This window comes from Hemicordylus capensis, chromosome 2 (assembly GCF_027244095.1).
Source record: "Hemicordylus capensis ecotype Gifberg chromosome 2, rHemCap1.1.pri, whole genome shotgun sequence".
Lineage (NCBI taxonomy): Eukaryota > Metazoa > Chordata > Lepidosauria > Squamata > Cordylidae > Hemicordylus > Hemicordylus capensis.
Genome location: NC_069658.1, coordinates 224,021,304 through 224,039,907, shown reverse-complemented (window position 1 = coordinate 224,039,907; position 18,604 = coordinate 224,021,304). Strand labels below are relative to the sequence as shown.

General features: G+C 50.4%; 1 protein-coding gene across 6 annotated transcripts in view; it reads left to right on the top strand.

The window, feature by feature from the left end:
• The window catches only part of FCHO1 (FCH and mu domain containing endocytic adaptor 1), a 93,596-nt gene that overhangs the window by 53,309 nt on the left and 21,683 nt on the right, over window positions 1–18,604 (top strand). For all 6 annotated transcript variants that reach the window (XM_053298196.1, XM_053298197.1, XM_053298201.1 and 3 more), the window contains 8 exons: window positions 1,532–1,630; window positions 1,920–2,016; window positions 7,578–7,622; window positions 8,053–8,125; window positions 8,234–8,258; window positions 12,484–12,538; window positions 15,137–15,321; window positions 16,950–16,974. In XM_053298196.1, the coding sequence (XP_053154171.1) occupies window positions 1,532–1,630; window positions 1,920–2,016; window positions 7,578–7,622; window positions 8,053–8,125; window positions 8,234–8,258; window positions 12,484–12,538; window positions 15,137–15,321; window positions 16,950–16,974 (604 nt within the window). The remainder of the gene's footprint in view (window positions 1–1,531; window positions 1,631–1,919; window positions 2,017–7,577; window positions 7,623–8,052; window positions 8,126–8,233; window positions 8,259–12,483; window positions 12,539–15,136; window positions 15,322–16,949; window positions 16,975–18,604) is intronic.

The following is an 18,604-nucleotide window of genomic DNA, read 5'->3' as shown; positions in this document are numbered from 1 at the left end:
AAGTGACTGGCCCAGAGTCACCCAGCAAGTATCGTGGCTGAATGGGGATTTGAACTCGGATCTCCCCAGTCCTAGTCCAGCATTCTAACCACTACACCACGCTGGCTATGATTTTTACATAAGAACATAGGCAGCTGCCTTCTATCAAGTCAGTCCATTGGCCCATTTAGCTCAGTATTGTCTACCCAGACTGGCTGGCAGTGGCCTCCAAGGTTGCAGGCAGGAGTCTCTCTCTCAGCCCTTTCTGGAGATGCCAGGGAGGGAATTTGGGACCTTCTGCATGCAAGCAGGCAGGTGCTCTTCCCAAAGTGGCTCCATCCCCTGAGGGGAATATCTTACAGTGCTCACACATGGAGTCTCCCATTTAAATGCAAACCAGGGGAGACCCTTTAACAAAGGGAACAATTCACGCTCACTACGAAGACCTACCAAAACAATCCTACCTCAAGGCCTCCTTTCCTCCTGATTGCACCTGCGCCCCGCCCCCCCCCAATCCCTTTTTTGGAGGAGCGTTTCCACATCTCATCTCCTTGGGAAGAATGGAGATTTGTTAACAGGCAGTTTGCAATGGGGTGAGAGCATGCCGTTAGCCTCATCATTATATCCAATATGTTCCTAGACCAGGCGAAGATTCTGCTGGCAGGCAAGTCAAAGAGCAGCCTCTCTTGGGATGGTTAGTGGAACTTGGCCTGGCATGCCGGACAGTTGACTGGTCAGATATTGCTAGATATTCTACAGAGCCACACTGCTAAGGATATTTCAGAAATTGGCCCAGCTGCCCCCTTAGCAGAATGGCTTTTAAAAACTGACCTTAAAAATTAAAACAAAGAGAGAGGTTGTGCTTCATTTCTGGTTGAATTCCAGTTTTTACAAAAATGTGTCGCCCTAGGCTGCCCCCTGGTGTTCCATAAGAAAAGGCAGAGAGAAGAAATAACTTCTAATTTGAAACTTAATACTGATTGTGGTTTTTAGCCTGACTTTTAACTTGTTTACTTAATTTGGTTAATTTTATTACTTTTTATTTTACATTGTATCTATTTTATTGTTGCGAGCCGCCCTGAGCAGTAGTGTACTGGACGGGGCAGGGTAGAAATATTTTAAATAAAAATAAATTTTTAAAAGACCTGGAGCACAGAAAGCTGCCTTATCCAAAGTCAGGTGTCTGGTCCATCTAGCTCAGGATTGTCTACACTGACTGGCAGTGGCTCTCTAAGGTTTCAGGCAGGACGGGAGTCTCTCCCGGCCCTACCTGGAGATGCTACCCGGGACTGAACCTGGGACCTTCTGCATGCAGAGCAGATGCTCTACCACTGAGCTGCAGCCCCATCCCCTAAGGGCAGTATCTTACATCAGACAGCGCTCACATGTAGTCACCCATCCAAATGCAAACCAAGATGAACCCTGCTTAGCAAACCAGACAATTCATGCTCACTACTACAAGACCAGGCGAGCCGTCAGTGTCCAGTGGATCCTTCTTTCCCCATGGCCCCCTTCTTGAGCACCAACAGTTCTTCCCTTGGCCTCCTTGCAGCGTTTCCAGGAGGTGGAGGAGTCTCACTTGGAGCACATGAAGCTGCTGATCGGCTCCTATGTGCACTCGGTGGAGGACACCCACGTCCAGATTGGGCAGGTGAGAGAGGAAGGGTGGCAGGCGGAGAAGCCTGAAGGGAAAGCGGGCTGGAGGTGTGAAGGCCAAGGAGGGAAAGCAGGGATGGGGAGGCACTGAGGGCCAAGGGGTGACTGCAGAGGTGTGGCACTGTGGATAGGCAAAGGAGGTTGGAAGCTGGGGCAGAGGAGGAAGGGAGTGTGTGTGTAGACAGGGACCAAACCCCCAAGAGGGGGAAGAGTTGTGGAAGAGCATTGCCTGGGTGGTGGGGCATTCCTGGGCTGTCTTGACAGGCGTCTGCTCCCTGTGGTAGGTGCACGAAGAATTCAAGCAGAACATGGAGAACATCGGGGTGGAGACACTGCTACGTAACTTTGTCGAGAGCAAAGGAACTGGCCGACAACCCCCAGGTGAGTGTGGTTTTGGGGGAGGGCAGGAATCGCACTTCTTGTCATGTTTCATAAGAGTGTAAGCACAGCCCTGCCAGATCAGGCCCAAGGAGGCCTCTCTAGTCCAGCATCCTGTTTCACACAGTGGCCCACCAGATGCCTCTGGGGAGCCTGCTGTTGCTTTCCTGAAAGTGGTGTTTGTAGGTATCCTGCCTCTGAGCCTGGAGGTAGCCTATAGCCCTCAAGACTAGTAGTCATTGATAGACCTGTCCTCCATGAAATTGTCTAAAAGGTAAAGTGTGCCATCAAGTCGATTTCTACTCCTGGCGCCCACAGAGTCCTGCCCCACTTAAATACACCAAGCTTAAAGCCATCCAATAGTTATTTGCACAATGACTATCATCTCCTCCTCCCTGCTGCTGCTGCTGCTGCTGCTACTACTACGACGACGATGACGAATACTACTACTAGCAGGCAGCCCAGTTCATCCTCAGCATAGCTTACCACCAGTGGCCATTGCTGGTTTCTACCTAGGCAGTTTCCAGATTAAACCCTACAACAGTGTCACTGTGGATCTGCTAGGTGTGCTTCTGTACTTGCTGTGTTGTGACACCGCAGTTTTCCGATGCCTTCGTTCGGATTTTTATCTTTTCATTATAGTGCTGCAACGTTGCACGTGCGTTGCAAAAAAGTAGCTGTGTTTTCCCATTGTAGGAGTTCGAGATTCTGGGGATCATTTTCAATACGATCCTGCCAAGCCAAAGCATTTTACCCCTGTTAGAGCATGTAATCTGGAAAGCGCCCTAGTGTTGCTTTTCAAGTGAGAGCCCTTTTGGGACAAAGGAGCATCTTGTTATTTATTTATTTTTCTACGTGAAGTGTTTTGAGAACGTTGTTGATAGGCAGTATATAAATATCTGTCCTAGTTATTTTCTAAAAGATCAGGGTGCAAGAAAAGATTCCCTGTTGGTTCTTTATTCTTCTCAGTGCCATCCATGTACTTTACAAAGTTCAAGAAGACAGGTCTCTGCCCTAGGGGACTTACAATCCAGAAGCAATTGAGATAGCAGAAGAAAAGGCTTTTTATTTTATTTTATTGTTATTTTATTTATCATGTTTTTATACTGCCTGATATGTAAATCTCAAGGCAGTGTACAGATTTTAATATTAAAAACCACAAGTTAAAACACAATCAAAAACAATATAAAATAAATTTTTAAAATTATTAAAATTCTAATTAAAAGCTTGCGAGAACAGGAAAGGGTCTTGAGGGTCTTCCTGAAAACAAACAAAGAAGGAGATGCTCTTATTTCAACAGGGAGCATATTCCAAAGCCCTGGGGCAGCCATAGAGAAAGCCTGGTCCTGAGGATTTAGGGAAGATATGCCATTTCCTGATAAGTTTGACATGGAGAAGTAAATCTGGGTGTCATCAGCATATTGATAACACCCAGCACCAAACCTCCTGATGATCTCTCCCAGCGGTTTCATCTAGATGTTAAAGAACATTGGAGACATATGGAGCCTTGTGGAACTCCATACTTCAGTTCTTGCTTTGCAGTCTCCAAGCGGCACCATCTGGAATCTACCAGAGAAGTAGGAGCGGAACCACTGTAAATCAGTGTCTGAGGACCACCTCCCTCAGGCGGTCCAGAAGGATACCATGGTTGACGGTATCGAAAGCCGCAGAGAGATCCAAAATGATCAGCGGAGTCACACTCCCTCTGTTGATAGCCGGTTGGAGATCATCCATCAGGCCAAGGCAGTCTCAACCCCATAGCCCACACAAAAGCCAGTTTGAAATGGGTCTAGATAATCTGCATCATCCAAGACTGCCTGGAGCTGAGAGGCCACCACCCATTCAATCACCTTGCCCAACCATGGGAGATTAGAAACAGGTCTGTAATTAGCTAACTCAGAGGGATCCAATGCAGCTTTCTTCAAAAGTCGTCTAATAGTAGCCTTCTCAAGACAAGGAGGCATCCTGCCCTCCCTCAGAGAAGCATTTATAATATATATCAGACCTTCTCTGATAATATAATTATCAGATGAGATAATCCAAGTTGGGCAAGGGTCAAGAGAACAGGTTGTCAGATGCACAGTCCAAAGCAGTTTGTCCACTTCCTCAGGAGTCACAAACTGAAAATGCTCCAATCTAATCCCATAAGAGGAGTTGCTGGACACTTCCACATCAGACTCTGCAGTAAACGTGGAATCCAGCTCGGCCCGAATGTGAGAAATTTTATCTGCAAAAAAGTCGTTTAAAATGTCACAGCGAATAACCCCCTCACAACCCTAGACAACTCAGCTAGACATGAGTTTGCGGAAGTAATGTGTACAGAAAAGAACTGCTTCTTTGCCGCTCACACTGCCAGAGCATAGGTCTTCAAATGTGTTCTGTGTTGTACCCGATCAGCCTTGTGTCGAGTCTTCCTCTACTTGTGCTCTAGTTGTCTACCTCACCACTTCAGCTCCCGTAGTTCATCCGAATACCACGGGGCTGTCTTTAAAGCAAGTTGGAGACGACACTTAGGAGCAATTGTGTCTACTGCTCTAGTGAGTTCATTATTCCATCTTTGTACCAGAGCATCAACAGAATCACTAGCAGAGCCAACCCTGAACCTTTCCAAGGCTTCTTGGAATCCTATTGGATCCAGTAACCTCAGGCGGACCAATCTAATAGGTCCTTCAGCCCTGCAGAGGTGAGTAGAGGCTGTAAGTTCTACCTTAACCAGATGGTGATCCATCCATGGCCATGGGGAGATGACAGGAGACCCACGGAACACCACCCTGATCAGAGCAAAAGACCAACTCGAGCGTGTGACCAGCCTCATGTGTCCGACCAGAGACCAATTGGGATAGGCTCACAGTTGTCATGCCTGCTATGAACTCTTGAGCTGCTCCCGATAACCCGGTCCCAAAATGAACATTGAAGTCCCCCACCACCAACAACCTGGGCCACTCCAACCCAGCAACCAGGTCGGTCAGCCCAATTAGGGGCTCCACTGGGCAGTGGGGTGATCGGTACACCAGCTGAGGTCCCAGTCTAGCCCTGGTCCCTAGGCTTAGGTACACACATTCAGTAGAGGCCAAATCCCTGGCAGGGATCCTGGTAAGGGAGATGGTATTCTTATAGCTACCCCACCTCCGCACCGACATCCTCTCACCTGCTCTACCATGGAGTAACCCTCTGGGAGAAGCTGGCACCAAAGCGGACCACTAGCTCTCCCGACCGGGTCTCTGTGATACATACCAAGTCAGTTTGTTCATCCATGATCAAGTCATGCATTACCTCAGATTTATTGTGAACCGGCCTGGCATTACAGAGTAATAAGGTGAGGTACTGTGGGTGGTTGGCATTGCTCTCCAAAGTCAAAGAGGTGGTAGGCCTGCCGGAAGGGGAAACAGCAATTAAATTTCTGAATTCCCTTCCCCTAGAACGACCCGCTGGCCTACCAACGCCATATCTTTGTCGATTACCCACCACCACTGGTATAGCTGCCCCAGGGTCATCCCCCCTCTCTCTGTTCAAACCAAGACACATACCTCTATCAAGCCTAACTAGAAACTAAGCAGCAATGAAGTGAGCAGCACTCTTCCTTCCAATGATCCAAACATTAAGTTGGCCCCAGCCCTCAGTCCAACCCCCAAAGGCTGCCACTAAAGGCCGAGCCCCTTTGGCTGCCGTCTGCAAGCGGCCTGCGCCAGAGGCTGTGCCTCCAGCTAGCCCTGGTCCCTATTTAAGCCAAAGAGCCCACAGACCCCACTTCTCACGTGGGCTTCTGGAGCCCGGCAGCTGGAACAGCCCCCACTCAGTTGCAGCTTCTCAGGGCACTTGGACCGTGGCTGTAGCTAGAAACAGGATCAGCAGACGATGTTACTCTGCTACTCAAGGCCGGAAAGCAGGAGGGTCAGCTCTGCAAACTTCCCAGCAAAAGCAAGCGCAGGGAGCTTTTGCTGGTAAAAGAGCAGACCCCCAGCCTCCTAGCAAGCCCTCTCCTCACTTTTATTTCAGCTGCACACACAGGCTTCATTATGGTGGGGTGTTAAGGGTTCTGATTTGGATCTTAAAAATTCTTATCAAATTGCAATACATATGCCAATCAATTGAGTCTTTTCTTCCTCCCTGTCCAGTCCAAAAGGAAAATCTCTTTCTTTACTGTGCCTGTCACTTTGTTTTGGAAATCTTGAAAACTTTTGATGAGCCATTCCTTCATTGTGAGTGTGTGTGGGGACAAATTCCACTGAGCAAATAAAACTTCTTTTAAAATTGCATTGAGCAAATAAAATATTTGGTAGCCAGCGCAAGGTTAATTTGAAGAAGCCTCAAAGCAGGTGGATCATTCTCAGCCAACCCATTCAGTGACGCAACCGAAGGATCTGGGTTTGTGTCACTAAAAGCATTCAACACAACTGTAAAAATAATGCGCGATGTCCCCCTCTAACTGCTGCGTTTACGCACATGTGGCATTTCTGCTGGGTTTCCGCAATTTTCCAGCCTTTTTTCCTACTGCAGCTTTTATGCCGGTGGGTGTTTCTGCCCAAAATGACGGTAAAGAAATAATAAATAAATAAAGTTTAAGAAATGACCCTTCCCATTGAGCTGATTTCAGGGGCATTTTGGGGTACTTAAAAGATCCAGGCCTGGGGGGGGGGTGGGCATAGCCCCCCTTATGATAATTAAACTCAATCATACGTAACACACACACACACACCCACACCCCCCCCCGAATATTTACATCTGATTTCTCCCCAACGGGAACTTGGCGGAGACAAGTCCTGTCTTGGGGCTAGAGCAACTGTTTTGTCCCCAGCCATGGCGGCTTTTAGGGAGGAGACAGAAGCCCTAGTCACATGTTATCGTCAACACTTTTACAACAAATCTACAGGGTACACAGGTACACTTCTGTACACAGATACAGTTGTTCACACGTGATGTAGAGCACAGGTACAGCAGTACCCTTCCTATCTGTACTGTGCATTTGAGGGGTCTGGACCCACGTTCACTTTTAAAATGAACCCCAGATACAGTCAGACATTTGCACACTCCTACAACATAATGTCGGAAAAGATCTAGAGACGGGAAGTGATGGTTGCTGCTAAAGCAGCAGTAGCTACTTACAAATACAACAGATAATTATATGCCGCTTTTCAACAGAAGTTCCCAAAGCGGTTTGCCTAGATATAAATAAATAAAATGCCTCCCAGTCCCCCAAAGGGCTCGCAGTCTAAAAAAGAAACGTAAGATAGACACCAGCAACAACAACTGGAGGGATGTTGTGTTGAGGATGGACAGGGTCAATTGCTCTCGCCTGCTCAATCAAGAGAATCACCACTTTAAAAAAGTGGCTCTTTGCTCAGTTAGCAGGAGAAATTGCTAACTTTAATTGCTTTAATTGATTAATCAATTAATTGCTTTAATTCAGTTGTTTTAATTCTCCTTCCATTGAGAAGGAAGTGGCTGATAAAATTTGGGTGAGCCATTCATTGGGGGGCCTGAGCTTCAAGGTCCACCCACTAATGATGTCCCTGGCTGATTTATTGATATTTGTGGTCTTTCCCCCCTCCCTCTCCCCCATTCAGGGCCTTTGGATTTTGAGGAGCTGAGCATGATTCCCGTACAGGAAGGCAAGTACGTCTGAATGCTGGATGATCAGCACCCCAGGTTCTGAGGGGAGGCGAGAAGGGAGGGAAAAAGGGTTCCTGGGTGCAGGGAGAGAGAAAGGGAACAGGGTGGGAGAATGTCTCTTTGAATGGGTGCTTTCCATCAGCAATTTCTATAGGCATCATTTGCATTAACAATTGCATACATCTTATCTATCTGATTAATTGGGATACCTTTTAGTCAATCAAAGTTTCTTTTTTTACAAAATCAGTTAATTGGAACTGACTAAACACCGCAACCCTAGCAAATGTAGACCCATGGCTGTCACTTAGTATATATTGATATTGTTTGTATTTAAAATGTATGATGGGGATTTGATTTTTTTTTTAAGTATGCAAGCTTTTGAGTTCCACAGCACTCTTCATCAAGCAGGGACTCTTCTTCCTTCCACAGGACCCAAGCGCACCCGCAGCAAAGCCTTTCGCATCCCTGGCCTGGGTCGCAAAGAACGAGAGCGGGACTCTGTGTGAGTGAGGCCTTTCCCCCTTCTGTTGTTGTTCTGGTGCCCCCTGGTGGAGACTGGTCTAATTTTGCAGTTTCTCTTCCTGACTCCCTTTTTTTCCCTTTTGCTCAGGGAGTCTCCAGATGCTGATTCTGGGGTGAGTTGGATGATGATGATGATGATGGATGATGATGATGCAGCTAACAGAGTAACAGCAGGAAGACAGATCCTGCCCTGAAGATTATGCAGTATAAAATTTGACACAAGAAAGGGAAGAGGCAGGGGCAGAAAGGGGAAGAATGTATTCTACAAGTAGGATCCAAAGACAATGGCTTTCCCCTGTCAATTATCCTAGACATATGGTGCACAGAGGTATACTGCTCCTGTAGATAGAGGCTCTGCTCTTATCTAGCATATTAGTAACGGCATGGTTAGTAAGAGCCCCTGGTGGCGCAGTGGTAAAACTGCCGCCCTGTAACCAGAAGGTTGCAAGTTCGATCCTGACCAGGGGCTCAAGGTTGACTCAGCCTTCCATCCTTTCGAGGTCGGTAAAATGAGTACCCAGAATGTTGGGGGGCAATATGCTAAATCACTGTAAACCGCTTAGAGAGCTCCGGCTATAGAGCAGTATATAAGTGTAAGTGCTATTGCTATTGCTAGTAACTTTCCCAGAAGTATCTGGTGGGCCACTGTGGGAAACAGGATGCTGGACTAGACAGACCTTAGGTCTGATGGGTCATCCCATGAAATTGATTGCTGAGAAATTTAGGACCAGCAAACGGAAGTATTTTTTCACACAATGCATAATCAGCTTGTGGAATTATCTGCCAGAAGATGTAGTGACAGCCAACAGCTTGGATGGCTTTAAGAGGGGCTTGGATAACTTCATGAAGGAGAGGTCTATCAATGGCTACTAGTCGGAGGGCCACCTCTGGCCTCAGAGGCAGGATGCCTCTGAGTACCAGTTGCAGGGGAGTAACAGCAGGAGAGAGGGCATGCCCCCAACTCCTGCTGTAGGCTGACTTCCAGTGGCATCTGGTGGGCCACTGTGTGAAACGGGATGCTGGACTAGATGGGCCGTGGGCCTGATCCAGCAGGGCTGTTCTTGTGTTCTCTCCTCCTCCATGAATTTGTCTAATTCCTTTTTAACTAGCCAACCCGCACAGAGCATCTGTGCGCTCTTTGGGGCTGGTTGTCCCCTTCTGCCTCCTGCCCCACTCTCCCGCCCTCCCTTCTGCCCCACACTCTTGCCTCTCTTCCCCTCCCTCCCACCCCACTCTCTCTTGCCCTCCCTCCCCCTCCCAACCCTCTCTCTCACCTTCCTGCCCCAGTCTCTCCTGCCCTCCCTGCCCTCCCCCTGCTCCTCTCTCCTGCCCTCTCCCCACTCCCTCTTGCCCTCCCCTCCCCCGCCTCACTCCCTCCTGCCCTCCCCCTGCCCCACTCCCTCTTGCCCGCCCCTCCCCCTCCCCCTCCCTCTTGCCCTCCCCTCCCCCTCCCTCACTCCCTCTTGCCCTCCCCTCCCTCACTCCCTCTTGCCCTCCCCCTCCCTCCCTCCCTCTTGCTCCCCCCTCCCCCACTCCCTCTTGCCCTCCCCTCCCCCTGCCCCACTCCCTCTTGCTCTTCCCTCCCCTTGCCCCACTACTTCTTGCCCTCCCCCTGCCCCACTCCCTCTGGCCCTTCCCTCCCCCCTGCCCCACTCCCTCTGGCTCTCCCCTCCCTCTCCCCCACTCCCTCTTGCCCTCCCCTCCCCCATTCCCTCTTGCCCTCCCCTCCCCCCTGCCCCACACCCTCTTGCCCTCCCCCCTGCCCCACACCCTCTTGCCCTCCCCCCTGCCCCACACCCTCTTGCCCTCCCCCCTGCCCCACTCCCTCTTGCCCTCCCCTCGCCCACTCCCTCTTGCCCTCCCCCTCCCCCACTCCCTCTTGCTCTCCCCTCCCCCCTGCCCCACTACTTCTTGCCCTGCCCCCTGCCCCACTCCCTCTTGCCCTCCCCCCGCCCCACTCCCTCTTGCCCTCCACTCCCTCTTGCCCTCCCCTTCCCCTTGCCCCACTTCCTCTTGCTCTTCCCTCCCCTTGCCCCACTACTTCTTGCCCTCCCCCCTGCCCCACTCCCTCTTGCCCTCCCCTTGCCCACTCCCTCTTGCCCTCCCCTCCCCCGCCCCACTCCCTCTTGCCCTCCCCCTCCCCCTCCCTCTTGCCCTCCCCTCCCCCCTACCTCTTGCTCTCCCCTCCCCCCGCCCCACTCCCTCTTGCCCTCCACTCCCTCTTGCCCTCCCCTTCCCCTCCCCCACTCCCTCTTGCCCTCCCCTCCCCCCTGCCCCACTCCCTCTTGCTCTCCCCTCCGCGGGCAGGCGATCCTGGCGCCGCCTGGCTGACAGCCAACTCCAAGGCCTGTCATGCCCGCTGCCACCGCTTGCCAGTCTTTGCAGCCGGCCGCAGGCCAGCCACTTCTCCCCCCACCCCTACCTTCTGCCCCAGGATTGGGGCCCACCGCCTCGGCCCTCGGCTGGGCTTCTCCGCGTCCAGGCCCGCAGTCACCACCCGTCGCCAGGCCAGGCCCGCCAGTGGCCCTGGGGGGCAGCCGGCCAATTCTCCTCCTCCTGGTTGTGCCATCCAATCAGGCGCCTCCGCAGCCCAGCCAATCAGCTGGCCTGCCGGGACGCATTTTCCCTGTCACACCCAGGAGAATTATATATATACAAGCCGACCCCACACAGAGCATCTGTTTGCTCTTTGGGGCCGGCTACTTCTCTCTCTCTCCACCCCCCCCCGTCTCCGGCGGGGCCGAGTGCAGCCGCCGCCGCCAGCGGGCCAAGTGCGGCCGCCGCCAGCCACCGCCTCGCCTCCGCGGCCGGGCTGGGCCCGCCAGCCACCACCTCCGCGGCCCAGCCGGGCCCGCCAGGCCCGCTGCCTCGCCTCCGTGGCCGGGCCGGGCCAGGCCCGCCGCCACCGCCATCTGCCCAGCCAGTCAATTCTCCTGGGTGCGCCTTACCCAATCAGGCGCCCCTGCAGCCCAGCCAGTCAGCTGGGCTGCCGGGACGCACGTTCGAAAGGCACACCCAGGAGAATTATATAGATAGATAGATAAGGTTATCTGGGCGCTTTCCAGTTTACCCCTACAACAGGGGTAAAATGCTTCCGCTTGGCAGGATCGTATTGAAAACGTTTCCCAGAATGGCAAACTCCTACAATGGGAAAATTCAGCTACTTTTCTTGCGACACAAATGCAACATTGCAGCACTATATCACAAAGATAAAATCCGAAAGAAGGCATTGGAAATGTGAACATCACCTTGCGGTCAGCACAGGCACTGTGGTGTCACCACACAGGAAGTACGGAAGCACACTTAGCAGATCTGTAGTGACACTGTTGTAGGGTGTAATCTGGAAAGCACCCAGGAGGGCCCGGCTGCTGGATCAGGCCAAAGTGAAGCCATCCAGACAAGTGGCTTATCAGCTGCCTCCTGGATGCTCACAAGCAGCGCATGGGGACAAGAGTCCTTCCCCATGACCTGCTCTTCTGCAATTAGGCATTCTGAGGTGGAGTGCCCCTGAACCTGGAGGTTCCATTTTAAGCTAATGACCATGGGTTATCTCCTTTTCCTCCTTCATGAATTTGTCCCTTAAACACCCTTTTAAAGCTGACTCAGCTTCTGGTCATCCACATCTTGTGGCAGGGAACTCCCGCAATAAGTTATGGATTGGTTTGGGGCAGGAGGGGGAATCTTCTGTCACTGATTCACCCCCAAGCCCTCAACTTACATAGGAAGCTGCCTCATACCCGAGTCAGACTACTAGTCCATCTAGCTCAGTGTTGTCTACACTGACTGGCAGTGGTTCTCCAAGGTTTCCAGCAGGAGTCTTTCCTAGCCCTGTGCCAGGGAGTGAGCCTGGGACCCTCTGCATATAAAACAGAGGCTCTTCTGCATATAAAACAGTGTGCACATGTAGTCACCCATCCAAATGCAAACCAGGGCAGATCCTGCTTAGCAAAGGGGACAAGTTATGCTTGCTGTTGCAAAGTTCCTCTCTCCAAAGTTTCCAAAAAGGGAAGAGCTTGCTTCTCTCTCTAGCCGCACGAGATTTTAAGCCTGTCACATAGCTTCCCTTTCAGTGCTTTCAGTCACCTCCACCTGCTTGATTTGTTGGCCAAACACAGTACGCCCATATCGCTTTTATTTGAATCGAGACCATTTGGGGGTAAGGAGTGTGCAAGCTTTTGAGCTGCACAGGAGTCTTCATCTACACAAGCAGCCCACTTTCCCCTTGTGGATAGTATCCGTGGGAGTGAATTAGGGTTCTCTCCCCTTCAAGATATTTTTGGAGAGGGGCACAATTGCAATCTGTGGCTCTTCCTCTTGCTCACTGCCGTTTCCCCTCAGCCTCCAGAAGTGGACGAGGAAGGCTTTACTCTTCGGCCCGACACAAACCAGAACGATATCCTTTGATTGCAACGGTGGGAGATAATACTTGGAGAGGTGGCTGGCTGGCTTTGGCTGTCATTTCTTGGAGTGGGGCTTGTCCTCCATGGGGCATGTGAAGTGAGGACACTGGAGTCGCGCCCTCCTGTTTTTCTGGGGTGCAGATTTGGGGGCTGAAAGGTCTCAGGTGGGATGCTGCAAAGGGGTATTACAAGAGCTCCCTCCCACCAGGGCCAGATTAGGACATGCTGAGGCCCTAAACTATGTCAAGCTTAAAAGGCCCCATATAGGGACAGAACAGGTTTTGCCGGTTTGAGTCCGGTCCGGTTCGACCTCGAACCCACTAAGCCGCAGTTCGATGTCGAGCCCGGCTCGAACTGAGCCTATTCACACACCCCTAGCTCTATAATATTAAGGCCCCATAACATTTTTAAAAAAATATTCTAACAAAAAGGACAATGAAAATAGAAAATAGAAATAATAAAGCTGTACTTTTACATATATACTTTGCAAAGAGAGCTGGCGACATATTGAGGTTGAGGGGGTTTATCCTCTCTCCCAGTGGCAGGCAAAGCTCTGCGATCGGCCCTGTCTCGGAGCAGGAGGTGACAGCCAATGCAACCCAGTCTGAGGAGAAGGATACGTCTGACATTCCAGAGCGGGAGGATGTGTTTGTCTGGTGTTGCAGACACCGCAATTCTCTTGCATGAACCAGCTTGGGTGGTCAGTAGCATCTGCGGGGCTAGATGCTCCTTGTGATTTTTGACAAGGTCTCTACCCCTAGAGATGGGAAAGAGGTGATCGCATTGCAAGACTTGCAGCTCTCGGTGGCTTATCGTGCTTTGATTGCCCCGGCCGTTGGGCCTGCAGTGGCCAAACTTTAAATGGTGTTTTAAAAGCTTTTAAAAGTTTTTTAAAGTCCTATAAAATGTTATCGATATACTCAGAGGAATGGAAATAAGAATTGGGAGGAATGTCCTCCTAAGATTACTCCATGGAGAGAGGACAACTGTTTGTCCATTGTTACCCTAACCCTAAACCTGACCCTAACCCTTTGCTCTGTGCAAAAATGTTTGAGGTAATTGTCTGGAGGTAGGGATAATATGACAAGTATTTATATACCGCTTTTCAACAATAGTTCCCAAAACAGTTTACACACACACACACACACACACACACACACACACACACACACGTATAAAATGGCCCCCTGTCCCCAAAGGGCTCACAATCTAAAAAAGAAACATAAGACAGACACCAGCAACAGCCAATGGAGGGATGTTGTGCTGGGGATGGATAGGGCCAGTTACTCTCGCCTGCTCAACAAAGAGAATCACCACTTTAAAAAGGCAACTCCTTGCTCAGTTTGCAGGGGACAAAGAAAGGGTGGTAACAAAGCTGTAAGTGCCACAATGCAATTACCTATTTTCCACCACTACATAGGAACATAGGAAGCTGCCATATACTGAGTCAGACCATTGGTCCATCTAGTTCAGTATTGTCTACCCAGACTGGCAGCCGCTTCTCACTGCAGGCAGGAGTCTCTCTCAGCCCTATCTTGGAGAAGCCAGGGAGGGAACTTGGAATCTAGATGCTCTTCCCAGAGTGGATCCATCCCCTGAGGGGAATATCATACAGTGCTCACACATGTGGTCTCCCATTCATATGCAACCAGGGTGGACCCTGCTTAGCTAAGGGGATAAGTCATGCTTGCTACCACAAGGCCAGCACTCCTACCCACTAGGAGGGTAGACGTTGGCAAAAATCAGTATGAGCATCTGTCCCCTGAGATGGTACCAACATTTGTGGGCCTGGCTTAAGGACTAAACCAATGGCATGTACAAACCTGAGACGCTCCCACAAGGCTTCCTCTCTCCCTTGTGGAACCCCTGTAGTTCAAAAGAAGGAGAAGTAAGTAAGTGCAGAAAATATAATGCAAAATCCTAATGAATTTTGAGCATGCGCTTTTCGTCAGGGGGAAAAAAGAATGAGCCTAGGAACATAGGAAACTGCCATATACTGAGTCAGACCATTGGTCTGTTTAGCTCAGTATTGTCTTCACAGACTGGCAGCAGCTTCTCCAAGGTTGCAGGCAGGAATTTCTCTCAGCCCTATCTTGGAGAAGCCAGGGAGGGAACTTGAAACCTGCTCTTCCCAGAGTGGTTTCATCCCCTGAGGGGAATATCTTGTAGTGCTCACATATCAAGTCTCCCATTCAGGGGAATTTCTTACAGTGCTCACTCATGTAGTCTCCCATCCAAATGCAAAACAGGGCAGACCCTGCTTAGCTATGGGGACAAGTCCTGCTTGCTACCACAAGACCAGCTCTCCTCTCTGAAGAATGAAGAAATATAAGAATGAAGAAACATAACACTCCAAAAGAGGACTGCTAATTTTAGCATTGTGCTCGCTCGACACGAGTTGGGATTTTGCATTAAACAATAAACATCTATTTTCTGCACCTGTCTACTTCTCCTTTTGGGGGATACCCCAATGGTTGAAAATGCGCCATCTGGCTTGCAAGCCAAGCCCTGCGGTCAACCAAGATCTCTGGTGGTGGTGGTGGGGCCGAGGAGGTCTTTGAAGCCTGTTCCCCCTTGACTTCATGTGTCACGCGAGCACAGCAACCGCTTCTGCTCGTCCAGCGACTCAGATTATGATGACGAGGAGCCCCACAAGTTCTACATCCGGATCAAGCCTGTGCAGCCGCGCGAGAGGACCAACAGTGCTGCAGCCTCTGCTGCGGTGGAGCAGCTCAAGGCCTCTGTGGGCAATCTCATCCTGCCGCCAAGTGTGGGGGTGAGTCGGGAGTGGGGTCCTGAAGGCCTGGGTGGAGGGTGCCAGTGGGGCCAGGTTGCTTCTGCAGCCCCGTCTGCCCCTCAGCTCCTATCTGTGGTTCTCTCCGTGTGGTTGCTGAGTGCCTCTAGTGGCAGGGAGTTCCCCTTTTCCATTCTTTTATTGCTTCCCAATTTTGCTCTGCCATGCTCCTGAATTCCAGTCTCACTAGGAGAATTTCCAGAATTAATTCTGGTATTGGAGCATGGACAGTTTTGCTACAGACTTCATTACGTTGGTATCTTCCCTTCTACTGGTATGTTACTGATATACCTGTGCATTGACAAACCCCTGTAAAATGGCAGTCTGGATGTGACTGTAGGTACGATGGCTCTTCTTTGTGTGGTGTGTTAATGGTACAAAAATGCAATTCCTGCATGTCCATAAAGCACCACACTACAAGTCTCCTGATGCAGCTGCCTGGCCTTTTGTGCAGGGTTTTAGGCCATGTGCACATTGGTTGGGCAGAGGAGGGGGAGAGACGCAGGACCTGAAGGAAGATGTGGAAACGAAAAAATGGAGGGGGATGTGATGCTCACCGGCCGTTGGGTCGCATGGGTGTCTTTCCAAATGTCCATTGGTGCCTGCTGGGTTTCCAAGTGGCTGTTGGGCTGCATCTGGTGATGGTTTTCTTTCACAGTGTGCTTTTAAGGACTCTGCCCAAATGGCCAAACGGAGAAGTTTTGCCTTTCTGAACGGCTGCTAATTAGTTTTGCCCTATCTAAACGGCCAGAGAAATGCACCACATTTCTGGTTGGCCGTGGAATAGCCTTGACTCCTTGGGTTTTGGGCACCCTAGGCAAAGTGTGGCTTTGTCCCCCACATTCAGTTAAAGCGATGTTCTCTTACGTCCTTGGTGGCTGGCGCTTCATGGGGCGGGAGGGTGGCGAGGAAGGAGATTATCCCTCTTAAAAGCCATAATACTGTCCCTGCTGCTTTGCACTGCTGCCCAATTGCGCATGGAGTCCTCACGCACCCCACCCCTGCTCCTCACCTGGCTGATGCACATGCGCAGTAGCCATTTGGGGGGTCAGCCTGGTGTGCCTTCCTTCCTCACTGCCCCCCACATCTGATATCTGGGAGCGGCTAGACAATGACCATTGTGAAACATTGGGGGCCTCCAATTTATTTTTATAATTATTTTTATTTTATTTATTTTTACATTTCTATCCTGCTCTTCCCCCAAGGAGCCCAGAGTGGTGTACATGGTTATATTTATCCTCACAACAACCCTGTGAGGTAGGTCAGGCAGAGAGAGAAGTGATTGGCCCAGAGTGACCCAGTGAGCTTCATGGCTGGATGGGGATTTGAACTCGGGTCTTCCTGGTCCTAGTCCAACACTCTTAATGGTTCTATGCAATCAAGTCATAGGACACAAGGCCCCCTGTCAAGACCTTTGGGGCAACATGTCTCTTGGGTCATGGGCTGTGATGGTGCTTCAATTGCCGTCCCAGTTGGATTGGCTTATATGGGGTGGGAAAGAAGGTGGCTGGGGTGGGGGGGAAGGGGATGGATTTGGTCAAGATAGTTAACAGCACAGAAGGGGCACAGTTTTACCTCCCCTTCTCTGATCCCTCTTTCCTTTTTCACAGTGCACAATGAAACGACATTCATCTAGTAAGTATCCTAGAGATTCTTGGGGTCATTTTGTGTGTGTGAGGCTGGGGCAGGAATGGGGAACCTTTTGGGGCGTGCGTGATATTGGTGCTTTCCAGGCTAGCTGTTCAACAGCAGCAAAATGCCTCCGTTCAGGCAAGTCGCATTCGAAACGTAAACAGCAGGGGGAGCAGTCTTGCGGAAACTAACAACCTGAAAAAACAGCAACTTCTTTATGCCGGATATATGACGTTCTAGCTCTATATTGCAGGGATTAATTTTGAAACAAGGCACTGGAAATGTGAACAGCACCCTGCTGTCTGCATAGGGACTGCGGTGTCACAACACAGGAAGTATGGAAGCCCACTTCCGAGATAGGTATTTATCTATTTTGAGGGTCTGAAACATAAGAAAAGCCCTGCAGGCCACGACTAATCCAATCCACCATCCTGCCTCACACAGCAACCAACCAGGTGCATTTGGGAAGCTGTCAACTGGAGGAAAGATAGCACCCGCCCCCTCTCATTAGGAACATAGGGAGCTGCCATATATCGAGTCAGACCATTGGTCCATCTAGCTCAGTATTGTCTACATAGACTGGCAACGGCTTCTCCAAGGTTCCAGGCAGGCGTCTCTCTCAGCCCTCTCTTGGAGATGCTGCCAGGGAGGGAACTTGGAACCTTCTGCATGCAAGCAGGCAGATGCTCTTCCCAGAGCGGCTCCATCCCCTGAGGGGAAGATCTTCCAATGTTCACACATCTATCTATCGATCTATCTGCTGCTCCATACAAAAAGTCCCTGGAAGGTTCACAATGTAGTCTCCCATCCAAATGCAAACCAGGGCAGATCCTGCGTAGCAAAGGGACAGGGCATGCTTGCTACCACAAGACCAGCTCTCCTCCCATTGGTGTTCCCTAGCACCTGGTGTTCAGAAGCTTGCCCCTTCTGATCCTGATGGAAATACACAGCTGTCCAGGCTAGTAACCATTGATAACCCTACCCTCCATTAGTTTGCTTAATCCCCTTTTAAAATCATCTAGATTGGTGACCATTGCCACATCCGGTGGCAGCAAATGTCATCATTCAACTACACATTGTGTGAAGAAGTAGTTCCTTTTGTCTGTCCTGAATCTCCCAGCATTTAGCTTCAACCGATGACCTCCAGTATTATGAGAGGGGGAGAAAATCTTTTTCTCCACTTGACCCACACTGTGCATGAATGTATAGAACCCTATTCATGCTCCCCTCCCTGCTTTCTCTCCAAACTAAGAAGTCCCAAACTCTGCAGTATTTCCCGTAGGGGAGTCGCTCCAACCCGATTTTGGTCGCCCCTTTCCTGGCTCTGCAGACTCCTTTTTAAGGTGCAGTGGCCAGAACTGTACTCAATGTTCCAAGTGCAAGGGCACCATAGACTTAGATGGTGGCATTACTATATTGGCAGTTTCAGTCTCGGTCCCTTTCCTAATGATCCCTAGGATGGGATTTAGGGCAGGGCAGCTGGGTTCAAAGTGCAGGCTTCCAAGCTCTAGAGAGGTTTCTCATTTGTCAGAAGGTGAGCTATTGCAGCTGAACAGTTTTCAGAGAGGTAGCCGTGATAGCCTGGTGCAGCAGCAGCACCAAAAAAAGAGAATGAATGAATGAATGAATGATT